Raw genomic sequence first — 19,796 nt, 5'->3', positions numbered from 1 at the left:
GAAACTATCACTTCTGTTGACACCATCCGTACCTAACCAACAGTTGCAGCTTTTACTATGTACAAGCAAAGGGGTAAAATTATCACTGTAACTTCTGGTTTCCAGAGTCTCAAGATAAGCCATTTATATACTCAAACAGGATCATTTACCAATGGATAACCCTGAACCTTCTGAGGCACCAACTCAGTTTCACTCACTGTGTACGGCACTAGTGGTTTTACGGAAGTCATATGATCAACTTAAGCTGAAGCTTTATAATGCACTTCTATTAACCTAAGTTCCACGTGGAGTTTCATGTCTGTTTGTATGCATGAACAGAAACTTTCCAACTGATAAGCTGTAACACTCCTCCAAGGTGTGAATAGTCTCAAAACTTCTTGAGGTTTTGCAACAACTGCTTTTGCATTGTTTTCAGAGGCTGAAAAGAATCTTATTTAAAAAGAAGACAGACAGCCCATACAACACCGCCAAAGATTGAAACAGAATTCCAAACATCACTTGTAGCCGTCAACTGAAAAAAAAGACTGATGAATTGGAAAAGAAAGAGAAGAGGGATGTTACTACGAAGGAGCAGTTTGGAGGGTTTGTACTAAAACACCTTGCAAGTCTTATTCATACAAACTGTAAGCATACCAATGATATCAAGGTAGCTTGATATCCAAACCAAACTCACCAGATGAGCATGTACCACAACTGGTACATTATGAGTTTACAAGACACTTGCTTAAAGACACACTGGGAGCCCATCAGAGCTGGGGTTAATATCAAAAAACTCAGCTCTGCACTCTCCTGACACTCTCACGTACAAGACAAAAGCCCTGGTTCAGGTAAGAACCAAGTCTATCGGTCATTTGAGCCACATACCAATACAACTACACAACCATCTCAGCATAAATGTTCCTACACGAGAGGAGAAGTAAGTTCAGTGCAACTCCCAGAGCACTCACATCTATTGCATCTCTTTCAAATATGCGGAGCTGCAGAAACAGCTCAAGCTTGATCTTGCGTTCTTGAAAAAGCTCCTCCATCTGAGATTGGGCTTCATCCAGCTGCTGCAGGACTGTCTCTATGTGGTTGATCGAGCTGTTATGGGGGGTCTTGTTACTAGAAATGGCAGAATCCCTATTCAAAACAGAGAGGGGAAGAAAGAAAAAAAAAAAAGTATTATTGAAAAAAAACCCGTACAATTTCGATGCTATACCTAACCACAAACTCTAAGACTGTTTCAGATGAGGTCAGTGCAAGTCATATTACATGAAAGCTAAGTCTGCACATTTTTCTTAATACAAGTCCAAATTATGTTTTAGTACTTGGAAAAGCATTAGGAAATTAGATTACTTCCATTTTTTGACTAATTCAACATTTAAGGACATTCTGTTTACAGGAAGAGTAAAATTTAAAACCAGAGAAAAACCCTTATATTGTGAAAAGGAAGTGGCATATGATAACTATTTACTTTACTGAACCTTTCTGGCAATGAAAAAAAAAAAATCAAAATTAGATAATAATTAAAAAAATTACTTAATCGTTTACTTTACTATAAAACCTGCAAATTCAGATATGATAATATCAGCTCCTGCAGTAAAGGGGACATGTATCACTGCAGCTGGCACCGAAATTTATTTAGATTGTTACTGAATGCAATGGACTGCAAACTGATGGTCTTTACTACAATAAAGTTACTTATCAGTCTGCAAAACAATTTCCAGTATCTTTTTATAAAAAGGCTGCTGCTCAGAAATTAAAACGCTGTGGACCCCTGTATGTCAGACTACAAAGACATACGATTGCTCCTATCACAAAGGTAGCTTACGTAAACAAAATCTCCTTCTTGTGGAAGTAGTGTTTATAAACTGAGCTTCCTGTACACAAAGGGTTAGAGATCATCAGTACAGCATGAAACATCTTTGCAGTCCTAGTATTTACAGGTTTTATTTATAGGTCATATCTTGTAATCATCATCTCTAACCTCAAAACAGAAAGAGTATCAGACGTACACCAGAAGAGATTTAAATAAAAATTTGTTTTACCTTAGTTGCTGTATAAGATCTTCACCTTCTTTTATGACGTTGACTGTAACCTGCAGAGTGGTCTGTTGTTGTTGACCAAAACGTTTAATCAGGTCTTGGACAGCCTCCACAGACTCAGCATAGACATCATCAAGCAGTTCTTTCTGTAACTCTTCAAGCCATGTCCACAGCTAAAGGAGAAGGGGGGAGAAAAGAAATGTAAGCCCCAGGATCAGGCAGTCACTATTCCAAATCACCGTCCCTGGACAAGAGAAAACAGACTGAGGTGGGGGGTGAGAAACAGGATTTGTTTCTCTTCATAGAAAAACACCATCCTCAATTTCATAAAAACAAGCCTTTGTTTCAAGTAAGGTTTTTGCTTCTTGGAAATACCAGGAAAGCCTTATCCGTGTTGCTAAGTCACCCTTTCTTTCCCATTTTCCTTCTACAGTACTGAGTGTATCCGACTGAGCAGCACAGAGTTCATAGCGAGAATCCCATCTGCAGCTCTGCGCGAGAGTCCCTGGGAGGGAAATGCTATGGCAACACTCCCTGAGAGAAGGGAGGAAGGAAGGAAGGAAGGAAGGGAGATGTATTGTAGCCACCATCAAATTTACACTGCCAGGCTGACACATGCACACAGATAACAGAACACTTTTCAGTGGCCTTCAAAATCGGGAAAAGAAAAGGGCATTTCAGAAAAACAAAATACAGAGAAAAATCAGATGTGAGTAGTTATTTTTCTACCATGATCTCTACAGCTATGGTGTTTACCCTCTTTGTCTCAATTTCACACCGTTACAACAAAAGTCATCACAAGTAATTCCACCAGTCAATTCAGCGTTTCCCCCCACACACTTAACACATGCACGTATTCCTGTTCTGAACTGCCCATGCATTGCAGCTTATGGAAAAATACCTAGGTGCATGCTAGCTAGGTATCACTACTGGTCACTGGAACCCTAGTGTGTTCTTTTCCACAATGACATGAGGCAAGCTGTTGCATCCTAAACTCTCTGTGAAAATTATTCATCAACAAACCATCAGCCATCCGTTGTGCAACTGACAAATATGCTGCTTGAAGAGAGGGAGCACGGCTGACTCCTGCAGCACTCCCGTGAGCAGCACTAAGAGCACAACGCAACAGCTACGCTCGCAGGAAGCATTCAAACCCGGTCCCTCCTCTCTATTTAACCGTCACATCCCAAACCCTGCAATTCCAAGAACAAGGATTAAAGTTTGGTTTTTATTCTGAAAGAATAACTCTGTTCCGATTCAAAGTATTAAGGTCTTTTGACTACATTTTAATCTCCGCTTTCCTACATTTTAGAGATACAAATAGGCTTTATTAGCTTTGAACCTAATTAAAAGGTTAACGTGGTTAAAATACAGACAGTAAGCAATGAAAACCAGCTTAATTTCAGAAGACAGAAAAATGAATATTTTCTTTATTTCTTTGCTGAAGATTTTCTACAGAAATATCCACTTCAAGCTGCTGTTTGTATAATGTTCTGATAATAAAGGTTTCCTAACTATCAAAGGAGCTACATTAAAATAGAAAATTCAATAAAAGATTCCAGATCTTGATTAATCGACTACTTTGAAGCTTTATTTTAAAACCAAGTGCTAGTTTTTATATCTTTTATATCTTTCAGCCTTACAGCTGAGGTAGGTTGTGAGTTATCCAAGCTATAGGCTAAATTTTCATAATTGGGAGGAATTAATGACACTTAACCAGACTCTTCTCTACAAAACTACTACCCCCCAAGAAAACTCCCAATCAACTATGGAACTGCCTATTCATACACACTGTGTTATTCTGACTACTCATATGCTTCAAAGACAATGCCTGTCACAGATTTGAATGCAACTCCATAGCCGTAAACACCACAAGCTCAAGCCACAGCAGTCTTTCTTATTAAAAGCATAAATCAATAGAACTTAGCAAATGGGTCAAAAGCATTCATCAACATTCATTCCAGCATAACCAAATGCAGCATCCAAATTTATTTTTTCCCCAAATGCATACTTAGGAATGCAAATTTCACTTCAAGACAAATGAAACTTAAGAGCAAGAAGCCTGACAATACAATCTGAAAACTTTACTCAGGTTTCAGCACCCAGGAGACACGTTTTCACTCCTCTCTTAGCTTATGAAGTTTATGTCTGAACTGTAATAATAGGACACCCTGTTAGAGACCTTCCAAGTGAGCTGGTATGTACACACAAACAGCGCAGCTTGCAACTGTGCAAATATATTCATTTGAGAGTAACACTTTGTTGTTCACTGCAGATCTCATGAGGTTGGTGCTAGCTGGAAGAGCTCTACCTCACGCTTATTGCACTGTCTATAAAAGGCCAAATTTTCAGAGACATTTATTACAGACAAACTGGAATTAAAGCCATTTTGAGTCTCTTGGACTGTATCAGTTTGCCTCTTGGCTCCCTTACAAGCATCTGCACTGTGGCTCAAGGCAGGTCTAAGAACCATTTCAATTTTTTTCCAATACATCTTTTGCAGCTGAGTTGTGTCACACCTGTGCAAGGGACACCTCACCTCTACAATTCTTCACACACGCTTCAGCCACTTCTGTAACTGGGTGGAGAGGACCTGGCAGAAGCAATGAAATTTTTATGTGTTGTGCTGGTAATGTACTGCACACAGAAATATTTCCCTTAAATCTCACCCTGGATGCTGGAGACCAAGCCAACGCAGAACAAGCAGACCTCTGCATAGCCAGCTCAAAGCAACCTGCCTAGAGCAGAAAGACCTGGGCACTAGCACAACAGCGTGCTATGCTGACTGGCTTAGTGCCTGGTCAGGACGGCATGACTGTAAACTTGGTATATTGCCCCCAAGGTACCAAAGGGCTCAAATATGCACTGCATTTGCCTAGTTCATTAGTTGAATCGCCAACTGTTTGGGAAGGAAAAACATTTTACGAATGTGCAGAAAGAGAAGGATGTTAATTAGTATGCATTACTTGTCTGGCTGTGATTCATATGCTGTTGAAAGTGGAACAATTTAAGCCATTTCTGAAGTGACCAAACAGCTCTGTGACACTTCCATAGCAAAAGTTACTCTAATACATTACCAAATAAGCTTTTTACACTAATACATTACCAAATAAGCTTTTTATGTTTTTCCACTAAGTAAGTTTCTGACAAACAGCTCCCCTTCAAAATAATCTTGATGTTTATACACAGAAGTTAGAATAAAGCCGCAACACAGATGAATAAAACCGCCAGGTTATTAAAGCTGCATAGAAATTCATGCAATTTACTGAGAGGAGCTTAATTCATAATTGGTGGCACTAGCCAGCTGACTTACATACAGCTTTAAAACCAGAATGAGTACTGGATATACTGGAAATTGCATAAATTACCTTGTTTTCGGATACAAAACCAAGGATGAAGACAGTACAAGGTTGCACAGCAAAGCCAAAAGAAAGCAAACAGTTTACAGTGGTGGGTGAACAGAGAATGGAGCTTACCCATACATGTTCAGCAGTGCAGAACTACAGATTTTATAGTGTAATGATTTTCTGAGGTAACACATTATTCCGTAAAAGAGAGCTTGGCAACAAAAATCCAGTGGGGGAAAAAAAACCTAAGCTTGTCATTAAAAAACTATTAACTTTCCCTTGGTGTGAACTTTTGAGCAACTTCTAGGCATGTTTTTTTCTATTTTCTGTAAAAGAAGCAGCACGAAGGTCTTTAAACAAATGTCCAAGTCCTGTGACCTCAGTAAGAGCTTTATCCAGCAGCAAGACAGCTGTAACATACAGCAAGAAAACTGTATAAATAACTCAATCCAGTCACAGAAGGAGGCTCTCCTCTTTTCATCTGCTCTTCACATCTTATCGGAATTAAAATTGGAGAGGGAAATCAAATTCTGAATCCCTGACAGGCAAATGTTTCACCCAGCAGATTTTTTTTCTTCAGCTAAATATAGCACAGACTAAGAAACATCTGCTTGAACGAGCCTGCATCCTGTGCTACCTCTTTCCTAAGTTCTTGGGAGCATGCCATTAGTCACTGAGATGGTATTATTTTAATTGTCTGCAACATCCTGGAAGTTTCAGTGTTTCCATCATGGGCCTCTATCCATTTAAGTCCCATCCCTGCAGTCTCCTGAAAGACCTTACAGTATTTTGCCAAATATAATCGGACAACCATTTATTTTTGAGTAAATACCTTCCCCAGTGTAGATAATATAAAGTAGGAAATAACAGAGTTATTTTATTAAGGTAAAATATCTGTCACTATCTCACGATGTATTTTCTTTTTCATTTTTGTAACAATGGCTTTTGGATATGCAGTCAGCCTTTTCAGCAGGGCTAAGACAAAGAAAAGCACACAGTTTCTGCATTTAAAACTGCCAATTCCTCTTTTCTGCCCCTGCCTCCCAGCACAGTGTTTCAGTATGTGCATGACCACAGGCACAGTTGTTGAAGGAGCTATTATTTGTACAGGGCCAAATGTCACAATAGCATTGCCTAAAAAGCATATCTCAACATAGAGAATTATTCAGAATAAATTCATCCTTGAAGCAAAACCAAGTATCTCACATCTTTCTAAAATTACATCAGCTACCAGTACCCTGTTAGCATTCATCCCATTTCTTAACTGAACAAGAAAAAAATGTCTATACCATAGTTTCATAGAGCTTAAAGGCCTATTTCTGCCTCACTTCTCTCAAGCGCTTAGTGCTACTTCAGTAAAGCTTGGACTTAAATTTTGTCCCTTTTTTCAAGCAAAGCAGCTACCAGTATAGAAAAACTCAAGAGAGAAAATCTGTGCTGGGTAACTGGATTATAGTCCTACCAAACCAGTAAACCACAACACACTTCAATGTGCTTCCACTGAACGTGTTTCTCATATTTCAGATTTAAAAACTGTTCTCCTCAGCTCTCGGATTCAAGACAACCAGCAGATGAAAGTACTGACTGAAGACTGACATATATTTTGCCGGACCCATCACACTGAGCACTGCTGTGCTATGACGACACAATAAAAATATCAGAGATGCACAAAAGCCCAAGGGACAGAGCCTTCACACTTCAATAGTGCATCCAAAAGCTGCTCTGCTGCCTGGAAAAGGCATGCAGAGGAGAGAGCAGCCTTACTATGACACCCACATTTAAGCTCTAGACCACCAGCACGGAAGACTCAAATACTCAGGAGTGACAGGCAACCAGCAGAGCAGGTCTGTCACCTCAGGGTCCACCCTGGGATGAAACAAATGAAAGGCTGTGTGGGTGAACAGCCTTCCATATCAGAAAATGCAAAGGACGGTGTATTTCTGGCGGTGAGGCATGAGACGATGTGAGACCATTTATCAACAAGCACTGTTGAATCAAATACACACGCCTTACAGCTAGGTATGAATGAATCGGCAGTGTCATGGCCAGAGCAAAGCCTCCTCAGCCTTCCTATGCACTGGCACTCTCAAAGCGATGCTATCTTCCTTCAACAACTTGCACGGACTACTGTTTCATCAATTTTGTTCAGGAACAGGGAGGTTTTGTATTTGAAATCTTAGCCAAATCCACTTCCTTTTTCTTCGTTTCAACCTCAGTATATTCTGGTGTAAAGTCTAGTTTGAGTAAGACAAAAAAAAAGGGACATCTAGTAACACCATTAAGTATATTGTGTATACATAAAAAGCCCTCTGAGCTATTTTGTAATCAACTTGTCAGAATACACACAAAAGGTTATATGCAAAAAGCCAACAGGCTCTTAAGAGATCATTCTCTTCTATGTACATTCAGCTCTCATCTGTATTCCCATCCCTGACTCCAGTTAGGAAAATATCTGTTGCTCTACTTTGGCACTACTACAAACACCTGGCTTGGCCAGGATTTCAGTCTTCCCACTCACAGATGCTGAGGGAGACATTTCAGAGAGAGTGTGTGCACACGTGTGTCTGTATGCATGTGTATGGCAGAATTTGAATTCACACCAAAATCCTGTTCATGTCTACTCGGTAACAGGTTTCACAGCAAAGACTACCGTGACTCTTGCTCCTATGTTTTGCACACAACTTTTTATGATAACCTTTTATTTAGGAAACGTATCTTTTATCTGTGTCATTTTTTTTCTCACCTTGTCCCTTCCCGTATTATTAAATGTCAAAAGGCACAAAAGTCATAAGGGATTCACTGTCTTGCAATAGTCAACCATTTCAGATGTTCAGTGGCTGAAACCAGGACACCCATCCTCAGGTTGGGAACCTGCCAGGACACAGTACTTTCAAGGCAAAGATTCTGATAGGGATATCTGTGGTCCCAAACACTTTTAAAGCTTGCTGGTGCATGGCTTAACTTCAGTACATCACTTACTGAAAAATTTGGCTTATAGATCAAAATTTCTCACTGTTTGAGTTGGAGTTAAAAATCAGTATTCACAACCTTACAAACTTAAAACTCGTAATAACAGAACAACATAGAATCACAATTTTTATTTTTTTAATATATATATATATAGCAAGCAACTGATTTTCTCGGATCACCATTAAGCAAAATGAGTAATGGTGATACCATTACATAACATCGTATTTCTGGCTTCCCTAAACACATCTTTTTCCTCCCTAGCGAAAACTGTGGTCTATTGAGGTGGGTCTATGAGCAGTTTGAGAACTTATGTGCTGTTTTCTGATTTTTGTAAGCCACAGGGAGCTCTATCAGCTTGTAACCACCTGGCCACAGAACTTCTAGAAATGTTAAAGACAGACAGCATTTCCAACGTGCATTTTAATAGGCTGCTGCCCACATACTGCACAGCTGCTTTGTGCACAGGTATAGCAAAAGTCTGTTATTTCCAGGACATGTCAAGCCGATCTATTGCTTTTGTGGCAAGCACGCTGCTTCTGAAGGCAGAAATTGTGCTGATTTACTAAGTGTGAACAGAGTAACAGCACCGTGCAGGCACAACAGGGCTGATGCTTCCCAGGGAAGCTGGGAAAACTTGCAGGCAAATTCTGTGTCAAGTATAAAGGTTATGTAAAGCTACAGAGGAGAAGTAGTATTGGAATGCCCTCATCCAGACGAGGAGCATTCATTCAACGTGAAGTATTTCTGGGGAAAAGAATAAAACACAACAAAACTTCCTACTTCAAAAAATCAAGGGACTGAACAGGTTTCAGAGCCAGATTTCAAAGCCTCAAAACAGACAACTCTGATTACCAGCTTTTTGCAGCTCTGTAGCTCCCTTCAAACTGTCACCCACAAACAGGGTTTTTATTCTTCATGCCTATTTTTTAGACCAGAAAAACACAAAAAAGATACAAGAAACATAATTCACAAATAATTGAAGGGAAAAATGCTTTGGTGGTGTTTATTTTTCATACAACAACTGAAACATCTCTTTCCAGTTCAACAACTAGCATATTATCCCACCACTTGAACCCCTCTCTTCATCAGCTAAGCATGCACATTAATTTCTTCACCATATAGAAGAAAAGTTACATGCTAACAGGTATGCACTAATTTATTCAGCGACTTCCCACATCCTGCAGGAGAAATGCAGTTCTCCTGCCAACAAAGCATGGATGACTTTCAGGTTTAGGGCATTTTTATCTTCCATCTGCTTTGTGATGCCTTTTCAGCACTCCACATGCATGTTTGATAACAAACACCATGCTCTTAAAAACAGATCAGAATACAGAAAGCACAAGACAGCTTTGAGCTTGTTGTTTCTTTGCACCTTAACCAAGAGACTAGTCTAGTAAATATGAATCACCTGCCTCACTCTCTCATCTATATTTTTAAGTAGAATGCAAATAAATAATATAGTCTTGCTTACGGAAATAAATACTCTATTTAATTTTCCTTGCTTTATTAGGTAGAGAGCCACATGACAAAAACAAGAAAATCAACATGTGTACATCAGCCACAGTACCCTTGCCCCCAAAGTCCAGGCTGCAAGGCGGCTGCCATAGTAACAGCTGTGTGCATTTACAGGGTCAAAATAATATCCATTTTCCCAAAGAAACAAATCAAGATACAGAATAGCTTTTTTTTCCAATAAGACATTATTATCTAGGGGAGCAGTGGCACCATTCCAGCACATCTGGATCAGCCTCCCAGAATTACTCAACAGTGACTCATAGATCAGTCTGCCTTTTGTTTTTTTGCATTTCTTAAAGCCCTTTCCTTGCAAATCCTTTTGCAGTACCTGTCTTTCATCACTACAACCAACTGTATCCACTTAAATACCATTCCAGCTACTCTGCTTGATGCTAAGAAAAACAGGTAATGAAGAAATCTATAGAAACAATGAACACGTTTCAGCAGCTGACTGCTCCTGTGCTTCACAACAGGTAATGGAACAGCACTATGTGCTTGAGAGAAGTGAAACAAAAAACCTGCCCCCTAAGAATATGTTACCGTGCAGCATTTATGTTTTGTTTAAAGAAGCAGAGTCCTGGGAGAATATCGGCAAGGAAGCAGCTAACAGCAAACTGATGGGGGAGCTGTGCACTCATGTCTAGAACTGAACAGTAATTCAATCTTGACCTCCTTCAAAGACCAACTGCCTTGTGCATTTGTTTCAAGTGCAAAGCAGATGTTTCACATACAAAAAACTGCCGCCCTTATCTGCTACAAGGTTTTTGCTGAAGAAGCTACTTTGAATACTATACTTCCCCACTGAACAGATCATTTCTTGATGTAGGGTGAAGGGAAGGAAGACACATACTTTGACATGCTGCCATCCAGAAGCCTTTCATATTTTCACCTAGTTTGGGCTGTGAGAAGATTTAACATGAGCTCTAAACAAGTAATCTACAGTTGTCGGAATTTGCCACTACCTTTAACCAAAATGCCCTATTGAAATCCTTATTCTTGCTCTAACCTATTCCACCCTCTGCCATGAGCTTATAAATTTGTATGATCTGTGATCTGAATTGCAGCTGAAAACTGATCTGGCTGAAAATCAAGAGTGTTTGGCTGAATTTTTTTTTCCCTGGTCTATCAGTTCACCCTTTGAAGAAGACTAAAAATTCCAAACATGAGGCAAACCATTGTCATTATCAGATAAGCCCTTTAGGTTGTAAAGAAATGTCAATATAAAAGATCAAAATGTAATGTGTAAAACAGAGAAAGAAAACAAAGTCTCTCTGGGCAGCAGGGTTGCCTCAAGTAGCCTTGTGCTTCTGCCATGCATTTCAATCTCCTGAACTGTGTCTGATTAACCATGTGTCTGACAACTCAGCTGACTGCACTGGAGAGCTGGTTGGATAAAAAAAAACACGAAAAACCACAAAACCAAAAAAGCTCCAAACAGAAGTGCACAGTGTCTGCCCCCCACCATGCAATGATGTCTGTTAGCGGTATCGGTTCTCTCATCTGAGCCTCCCCCTTTCCCCGCGACTGAACAAGCATGCGTGCTTGCACAACAAAGGAGGCAGAAGCTGCTTCTGACAGTAAAAAAATTTAAATAATAAAATAATAAATTAAAAAAATGCATAAACAAAACAACCACCCTACCACAGCCCGCAGTCTGCTGTGAATTACAAACCAAAACTCATCGTAGAATAGGGGTTTCATGACTTCCTGTGGGAAGGTTCTAACAATGAAAGTAACATTGGACAATATTTGTTTTAAGGCTTAAAGTTATGACCACCACTTAGCAGCAGTTTTACCTCTTTAACATGAGTGTGAAAGGACACAGACATGTCCAGCAGGATCTTGCGTTGCTCCACACGCCTAACAAAATCCTGTATTCGGTCTTCGAGCTGATGGGCAGCTTGATAAATTTCCTCTGGGTCACACTCCCCAGTCTGAGCGAGCTGTTCGGCTGCTTCTAGGAGCTTATCTGCGTTGGTATATGTGTTCTGTAGAGAAATAAGTTCGTTTCACAGGATTACATGAAAGAACATTCAGTCAGTATATTTTCAAGCGACTCCACTAAAGAAAACAAAAGGTCAAAAGGACCCTTGGAATGTATTTTTTCTTCTTTTTTAAAAGGTAGCAGAATGTAATCTTACTAAAGATTTTGTTATATTTCTAGATGCTTTTTGATTTAACTGTGAATAAATTAATTCCTTAGCTCCTTATTTATGTCTACTCAAATGTCTCCTCAATCCAGAACTTGGGAGCCTATTTATTCTTCCTTGGAATTAGTATTTTATATTCACAACCAGAATAAAGATCAGCCTAAATGTCTAATTACTTGCAAACTGGCCTATTTCAACACTGGAAAAATCACTACAGTCATGGCCAGAAGACTTCAAATGTGTATTATTAGAGGTGAGAAAGTCCTAGTTGCTGGCAGAGACGCTTAACATCAAATCCACATGTCCAGCAGGAAGGTGGAAAGTAACCAGGCACAGGAGAAAATTTCCCTCCATCCTTACAGAAGTGAGGTATCCAAAATTCAAGTCAAGTGGATCATCATTTGTGAAATGGGAGCAACAGAGGAAGATTTAGAAGTCAGCTATGGCTGAGTGTCAGAGAGGGGAGTATTGTCCCAGTATGTCATAGGATTAACAAATGCAGATCAACAGTCCTGTGAGAGACTTGGGTCAAAGCAGAAAACAGAATGGGAGAAGTCTGGTACCTGATGTGACAAGAGTGCTATGGTCCAGAGAAGAGAGGGATGTTTAACAACTCTTAAAGCTTAGAACTTGCAGCCTGCACCTGTATCATTCTCACTAATTCAAAATAGGTCTGATTCCAAACATTTTCTGTAATTTCAGTGCTCTTTTTGAGCCTAACTTTGGGTTTTCATGTCTTAGAATGGTTCTCAAAATGACTCATCAAGAAAGCATAGAAGGTTGGTAACCTTTAGAGAAAACAGACTGAAGCCAAGTCTACACTAAAGAAGCTTTGCTTATGTCACCACATCAGATCTCCCGACAAGTTTGTACCACAGACTATAAAAAAAAAAAAAAAAAAAATTTTCTTTTTTTGCCTTCTGCCCTTCCACCTTCTCCCAACCTCAATTACATCAGGTAAAAACATTGCTTGCCAAGATAAATTAAGCCTATGAAAATGTACTTGTCTTTGCCATAAATATAGCATCATGCCTCTAAAACATTATAATATCCATAGAAGTTATATCCAAGCCCAGGCCTAAAACTCAACTAAGGGGCAGGAAATAAGAGCTCTCCGCCAGGGTCTCAAGCAAATTACCAGGCAAGCCCAGGACAGATTACACGACTCAGCGTAGCTTTCATATATTTGGGGAGTTCCCCCTTCATTTATGATGACCTATTTATGTAAGGAATTCTATCCACGCTGCTCCTTGATTTTGACTATATGCATCTTCCTTAAACTTCAGCTTTTTAATTGCATGGAGAAGTAGAGAACTCCTCCCCAGTTTCCCTGGGAAAGACTGCAGAGACTAACATAAGCCTACACTTCTCAGCGGGGAGAGCACTACTCAATGCTCTAGATCATTGGCTCAGGCCATGCTGGCCCTGAACACACTCTGATCTGTGCTTTAGTGTCTTCACTTCCATGGCTGCAGCTCACACGTGTTCAAGGGGCAAGGCTGAAAACCCTTAAGGCAGTCCTCAAACAACAACTACTTCATCAACCCAGAGAGCCACACCCAGCTGCAGATGGCTGAAACAGAAGTTTCCCATTTTAATGAAAACTTTATCTCACATGTAAAGCGCTGTTTATGAATTCCAGGAGTATCTTCCGCGTTAACACAGGCCCGGGCACATTAGACTTCTCTTTCTGCAAACTGGATGGTGAACTGCCTATACTTAGAAATGATCGCAACCTAGATGCTGCTTCAAAAGGAGTTGCAATTCTCAAACCTTAACAGCATACACATGCCTTATCACTAATATTTCTCTTCCAAGTAGAGCTGAAATACAATATAAATATTTATCTTGGTAGAGAGTAACTGCCCTTTGGAATAGAAATCACAGCAAATAGGTGTTCTGTACTAACCACTGCCTTTCCCAACTCTCTGCTTACTTCTAAACAATGCTTGGACAGATAAAAGTAGTAATGTGAAGATTTTGGAAACGTTGGTCCCAAGGGGCAGCCACAAGTTAGAAAACAGAAGGTTAGGCAGAAAGAGTAGTAGTTCTCCCTTGAAGCTGCTTATGCCAGTTTCCTAAATTGACAAAGGAGCCTTCACAGTAACAAATGCAACATAGAGTTCTGAAACAGATCAACACTTCCTCAGAATTTCTCCACTAGCACACCCTCCCCAAATCCCAGGGGAAAAGAATCAGCCTGGTAAGTGCTTTAAGAAGTTATCTAGCCAGCCCTCTGTGCCCCAAGGCACGAGCAACTATACTCGCATCTTTAACAGGCATTCTTCTCCAAAATGCTGAAAGAATCTCCATAATGGAAGAGTTCACCATCTTCCCCAGCAACGGATCCCATCGCTTTCCTAGTTTTCCTGTTGAGAAAACTTCTCTACGTATTCTTCAAAAAAAACCAAACATATTTTTATAAAACATATGAAGTGACATATCATAGAAAAGTCAAAGGTTAAATTTAAAAAGATCAGTGCAGAAATTAGTACTACCAACAAATAAAGCAACCGAAGTGAGTGGAGGTATAGACTGAATTTCATGTAAACTGGAGTCTACTGCAGTATGGAGGGCGGAAGAGACAGGCACACATGAATGGAGGGAGATTAACAGAGGTATACAAATAATGAAAGGTAGAAAAAATTAAGATAGATTACTCACTAAATACAGTGGATGCTATCACATTTACGCATCAGACAACACACTTAAAATGAAAAAGCAAAAGTACTTTTAATCTAAGAGGCAATTAAATTGCATAACCCATTGCCACAGAATCTGGCATACATTCCAACAGCATAAATGGGTTCAAAAAGTAGCTAGCTTAATTAACAGAAGAAAAGTCCATAAGTGACTATTAAACACTGGTTCTGATGCATCCTTCAGTTCCAGACATCAAATAGGCCCAGACAACTGGGAGGGTAAAGGTAACTTTTTAAGCATACAGTCCTTTTTCTTTGTGCATCTGGTGATGGCCATAAGATACAGTAAGACATGGACTTCAGTTTGATGTATTACAACCATTCATAGCTAAAGTACAGTTAAGAACCAGCTCAAATACATAACCTTTTTTTACAACCTTAAAGAAGGTGGGAACTGCTGGTGGTAGGGAAATGGTAGATGTATTCAAACGAGGTTTGGAAGAAACTGTCTTATGCGTCTCTTGCACCAAGAAAACTTGAGTTCTTTACTCAAATGCAGTCTGCACATGGAGAAAAGAACTTACCTATGGAAAAAAATCCCAGTAATTAAATCTTGCCATATACCTTTCATGTTTTTTGAGCATAGGCTACTGTCAAAAAGCAGACATTGATCATAGTTGAAACCGGAGAAGTTGACTTAGAATTTCATACAAAAATGCATGAGAAAGTACAACCACACTACTGATCTGCATCCAATGCTTCTAAGCTGGAAATCCGTGCCCATAAGTGAACCAGTTACATCAAGATTTGCAGCCTTGACACTTTGACTAAATGGTCTCATGGAAGCAAAGATGATCATGAGGAGATGGGAAAAAAGAAAGAAAAAAGAGAAAGCAGAAAGTGAACTGGACAGGCTTCACATGAAAAGAGCAACACAATTTTACAATAGTGGATACAAGTCAAAGTGTGTCATGTGTTGCACGAATGTCAATACATCAGAATTTAGGAAGGATTGTTAGTTGGCTGAGTTTTGACTACCCAGTGTTTCTATAGTGGTAACAAGAAGTGCCAAATAAAAAGAAATAAGCCTTGATTTCACAGGAGTTTTAACGTGAATAATTTGTGAGCCCACAGCCCATTGACTCTGGAACATCTTTTCTATTCGACATACAGTTTGTTTTAATATCTCCTTCAACACTGCTGAGGAATTGCCACCTCATTCACAGTAAAAATAATGAGGGAGGAAGCAAAAAGGAAGAAAAGAAATAGTAATTTTCACTCCCCTCAAAATCAGAAGTAGCCTTCAGTCAGGAGTATTTCCACATTACTGTTGCCTCCCTGCATTTGACAAACCTGTGCCATGCCACTGACAGTTCACTTCATGCTGCTGCTTCTCAACTTCTGGCTAGAGCTGACTGAAAACCCCTAATTATGCCTAGGGTCCTAGTAAAAAAAACAACAAACCAACAAACAACAAAACAAAACACAACAAAAACCAACAACAACAAAACCCAAAACACAACAAAGACCTGGACCAACCAGAAACGTAGGTAGAGAATAAATCAGCTGAAAGTTATTCATGCTTTAACAAGGACTGCAGATTGCTGTCTTATACTTGAATATAATCTTCCTTATAACACCAACAACAGGAATGTGTTTTGGGGCCTGCTTACATGCAGTCTTAGAACAAGTAAGAAGAATAACTCACAGGGTGTGCCTCTCTTGGCAGTCACTACACTTTCAAAAGTTAGAGATTAAAAAAAATACTTATTAGATCATTTTGTCCATCCTTCTGTCAGTGGAAGATAGTCCCCTGTAGTATATTTAAGTTCTTTGACCAGTCTAAGTTTTCAGTATATCCAAAAATAGAAATTCCACCCATCCCCTAAAGAGATGATTCTAAACTCTAGTAACATTCAGTTTTAGGAAGTTTTTGCTAAGTGTTTGCTTTACAATTTTCTACTTTAAAGTACCACGCAAACTAACAAGATACTTTTTTAACAGTTTACATTCCACTAACAGTTCTACACACTTCATCCCCCTTGGCTACTCAAACACTTCTTTCTTCTTTGCTCAAATAACACAGTATTAAGTATGAGATCATTCAGGTTTTGTTAAGTGTTTTACAGAAACAGATTCTTGCTTGTCTGACCCAGAAAAATAAGCATTTCCACATGGAAAATATTACAGATTTTACTAAAAATGAAGTATTAGGCATGCATATGGAAAATCCAGCATGTGCATATACAAAACTAAAACGCTTATTATTTTGGAAAATTTTATAGGGCATCAATAGTGAGGAGCTTTCTGATGTTATTTGAAGTTCTTAGTCACTGGAGTGCTCTAAGACCATATTTACAATAAAATTTTATTAAGACCTTAATCATCCATCAAACAGGCAATCTGTAAACACACTTCTGATGCATCTGCCATAGCAGGTGTCGCCACTAAGATCCTGCGTGTTACTTCAGAATTTTCTAATAATGTGTCTTCTGTTTTGACTGAAGGACCAGTGTATCAACCCTACTTTAATGAGATTTATCTTGATGAATCTTAGAGATGTTTACTCTTATTAATCATTAAGACTGGACAAACAGTGCATGTTACTAATGGGGAGGATTCTAGCCTTGAGCTTCTCATGGGTTTTATTCACGTCATGCACTCTTTTTGAGGCTGCCACCCAAATCAACTTCCTCTTATGCTACCTGTATTCCTTAGTATATCTATTTCTTTCAGCTTGACTATTCCACGGAAAAGTGTGTTTTGAAGTTCTATCATCAGTTCCACTTAAGGCTAAAACTAGAGTCTTCCTATGCAAAAAGCATTATTATCAGTGATTCAGAACAAGAGAGCATATACGAACTCAATTGTGTTTAAAGAAAAAGCCCAAAGCCACGTTGGCCAGTTTGCTGGCTCACCTAGTTTCTTAGGAGTCCCCTCCTTCCCTCCCATCAGACTGTTGTGGGGATTTGGGAGCTCTCCAAGCTTAAAGTCAGGATGCAGGACTTTCAATTCATCTCCATCCTCTCTTACAGGCTGCACAAAGTTTAAATCCTAGAATCCCATGGAATTAAGTTACTTTAAAAGGAGAGCTTTCATTCGTCTGTGACTCAACATTTGAAAGCACGTTTCTGACAATAACAACAACAACAATAATAATAATAAATAGCAGCAGCAGTTCTGTTGAGTTTCAAGTCTCCCACTCTCTGTAGGACTATGGAAGTTTGTCTTTTTCTTACTAAAGCTGGAGTGCAAAGGAGAAATTAAATAAAAGCTTGCAACAGAAACGGAATAGTCCATTCTTGGAACTGGATTTTTTGTAGTTGAGCTCCCTCTGCCCAGCCCTTCAGTGACAAAGCAAGAATTTTTCATGTATTTCTGTGACAAATGCACAGTCCTTCATGTGATTGTTTTTACCTGTGCAACCTCTTCAAAGTCTTCATGGCGTTTCTGCAAAGCTCTAGCCCGATGCAGGGATTTTCCCACTCCAGTATGTTTGCTAAGAAAAGCTTCTCCATGGTTTTCAATCCAATCCAACACCTGTGGTACAGAAAAGAGACACACACAAATTCTCAGTGGATGCACTAATGTTGCAACAACAATTCAAGAAACAGAGAAGCTGTAAAGGGACTGCTTATAAGGAACCGTAATATTGGATTAAAACACAGTTATTGCCATTGAAGGACATTAATTACATCTCATTAACTTTTCTCAAGGCAATAACTAGCTCAAACTAGCTAAATCGTATGATTTAAGATTATATGTTTATTTCGAAGCCTACCAAGGACAACCTCATTTCTACACATTCATCAATTTGACAGTAATCTGATCCAAGTGGCTGGACCCCTTGTGAGAGTCTCTCTGTAATCCGTTTATGCCTTCAGCTGACATTTTTCTGTAATGTAACACTAATGGAGTTTGCACATTCCCCAACAATGCCAGTGTATAATACCATGATTCCCTACTATGTATTAAGTCAAGAAGAAAGATTCATTAGTAAAATCTTTAACTAACACAATAAAATTGAGTTGAAGTCATTATCAGATGAATGACAATCTGTGCATTCAGAACATATGAAGGATTTTGCCCCAATTCTGAAGAAGCCTCTCCTCAAAACATCAGATAAACATAATTGTGCATTGTAAATTTTATAGCTGAAAAAGTGAGGAATGAAAGACATTTTATGGACATTAAAGCTTCTATGACAATGACTGGACTGACAGCTTTATAAATAGTAAAAACTGTCCATGTAGTTAGTTCCTGACAATTAACACAAAGGATTACTGCACACATACCAAGTTTCTGATGAGTGAATGAACAAAAACATCTGGTCTTTCTCCAAACTAATACATCTTAGACAGATCTTCATTCATGTATTAGGTAGCATACACACAGTATTTAATAATTTGGAAGATACTCAGAGGTTCAAGAATGCTGTTCAGAATTAAAGACAACTGCATATAAGCAATTTTCTTAAGTCAGCTAAACATTTTTACACAGTATTTATGTAATGGTGTGGAATACTTTACCTAACATTTATCTTCAGAGTTCGTTCCTCTTTAAAATGTATTTTGTTTAATTTTGAATATACCTGCCAGAAACCTGTACCTTATCTCTCCTTACCTACTAGTGTCCTTTACTCTCGATTCCTGAAGTTGGGTAGGGTTTTTTTTTTTTTCTTTTCCTGTACTGAAAGCATTTGACACTTAGCATAACTAAAGAGAAAGACTTTTATTTTCTTCCCCTTCCAAACAGACTTGAGAACCATTCCTGCAGCATCACTCATGGCTACATTCAATGCACATGTAATCCCACACACTATTTCCATACGAAAAATACATGCTTTCTTTAGTAGACAAAATGAAACAATCTGCTGTGATTTTCTCATTTATCTTGACTGTTAGAATCTTTTCCGGTTTGCAAACTCTCTCCTACTGGACATCTTCAAAACAACAAACAATCCCATAACACCACATAATACAGCCATATCAAATCACCAACACTTCACTAAATCTCCCTGGCATCCACTTCCACTTATGCAATGTTTGGTTTTCCTAGTAAGTATTGCCAGAAGAATATTGTTGTGTTTTAGGTCAATGTACATTTTCATTTGCTTCTTTCAAGGGAAAGTACTGATCAGAGAAG

At 39.0% G+C, this 19,796-nt stretch overlaps 1 protein-coding gene across 1 annotated transcript in view; it reads right to left on the bottom strand.

The window, feature by feature from the left end:
* Window positions 1-947: 947 nt before the first annotated feature.
* LOC104625354 (triple functional domain protein-like) overlaps window positions 948-19,796 on the bottom strand; it is a gene marked incomplete at its 3' end in the record, with an annotated part of 58,373 nt that continues 39,524 nt past the window's right edge. Inside the window, exons 9-12 of the mRNA XM_010292962.1 lie at window positions 18,069-18,191; window positions 11,656-11,847; window positions 2,031-2,200; window positions 948-1,122 (exon numbers count right to left, since the gene is read on the bottom strand). Coding sequence (XP_010291264.1) covers window positions 948-1,122; window positions 2,031-2,200; window positions 11,656-11,847; window positions 18,069-18,191 — 660 coding nt within the window. The remainder of the gene's footprint in view (window positions 1,123-2,030; window positions 2,201-11,655; window positions 11,848-18,068; window positions 18,192-19,796) is intronic.

The sequence above is a fragment of the Phaethon lepturus genome, unplaced genomic scaffold, assembly GCF_000687285.1.
Source record: "Phaethon lepturus isolate BGI_N335 unplaced genomic scaffold, ASM68728v1 scaffold6578, whole genome shotgun sequence".
In the NCBI taxonomy this organism is placed as follows: Eukaryota; Metazoa; Chordata; class Aves; order Phaethontiformes; family Phaethontidae; genus Phaethon; species Phaethon lepturus.
Note: the sequence above shows the minus strand (reverse complement) of the source record. Positions and strands in the feature narration are given on the sequence as shown.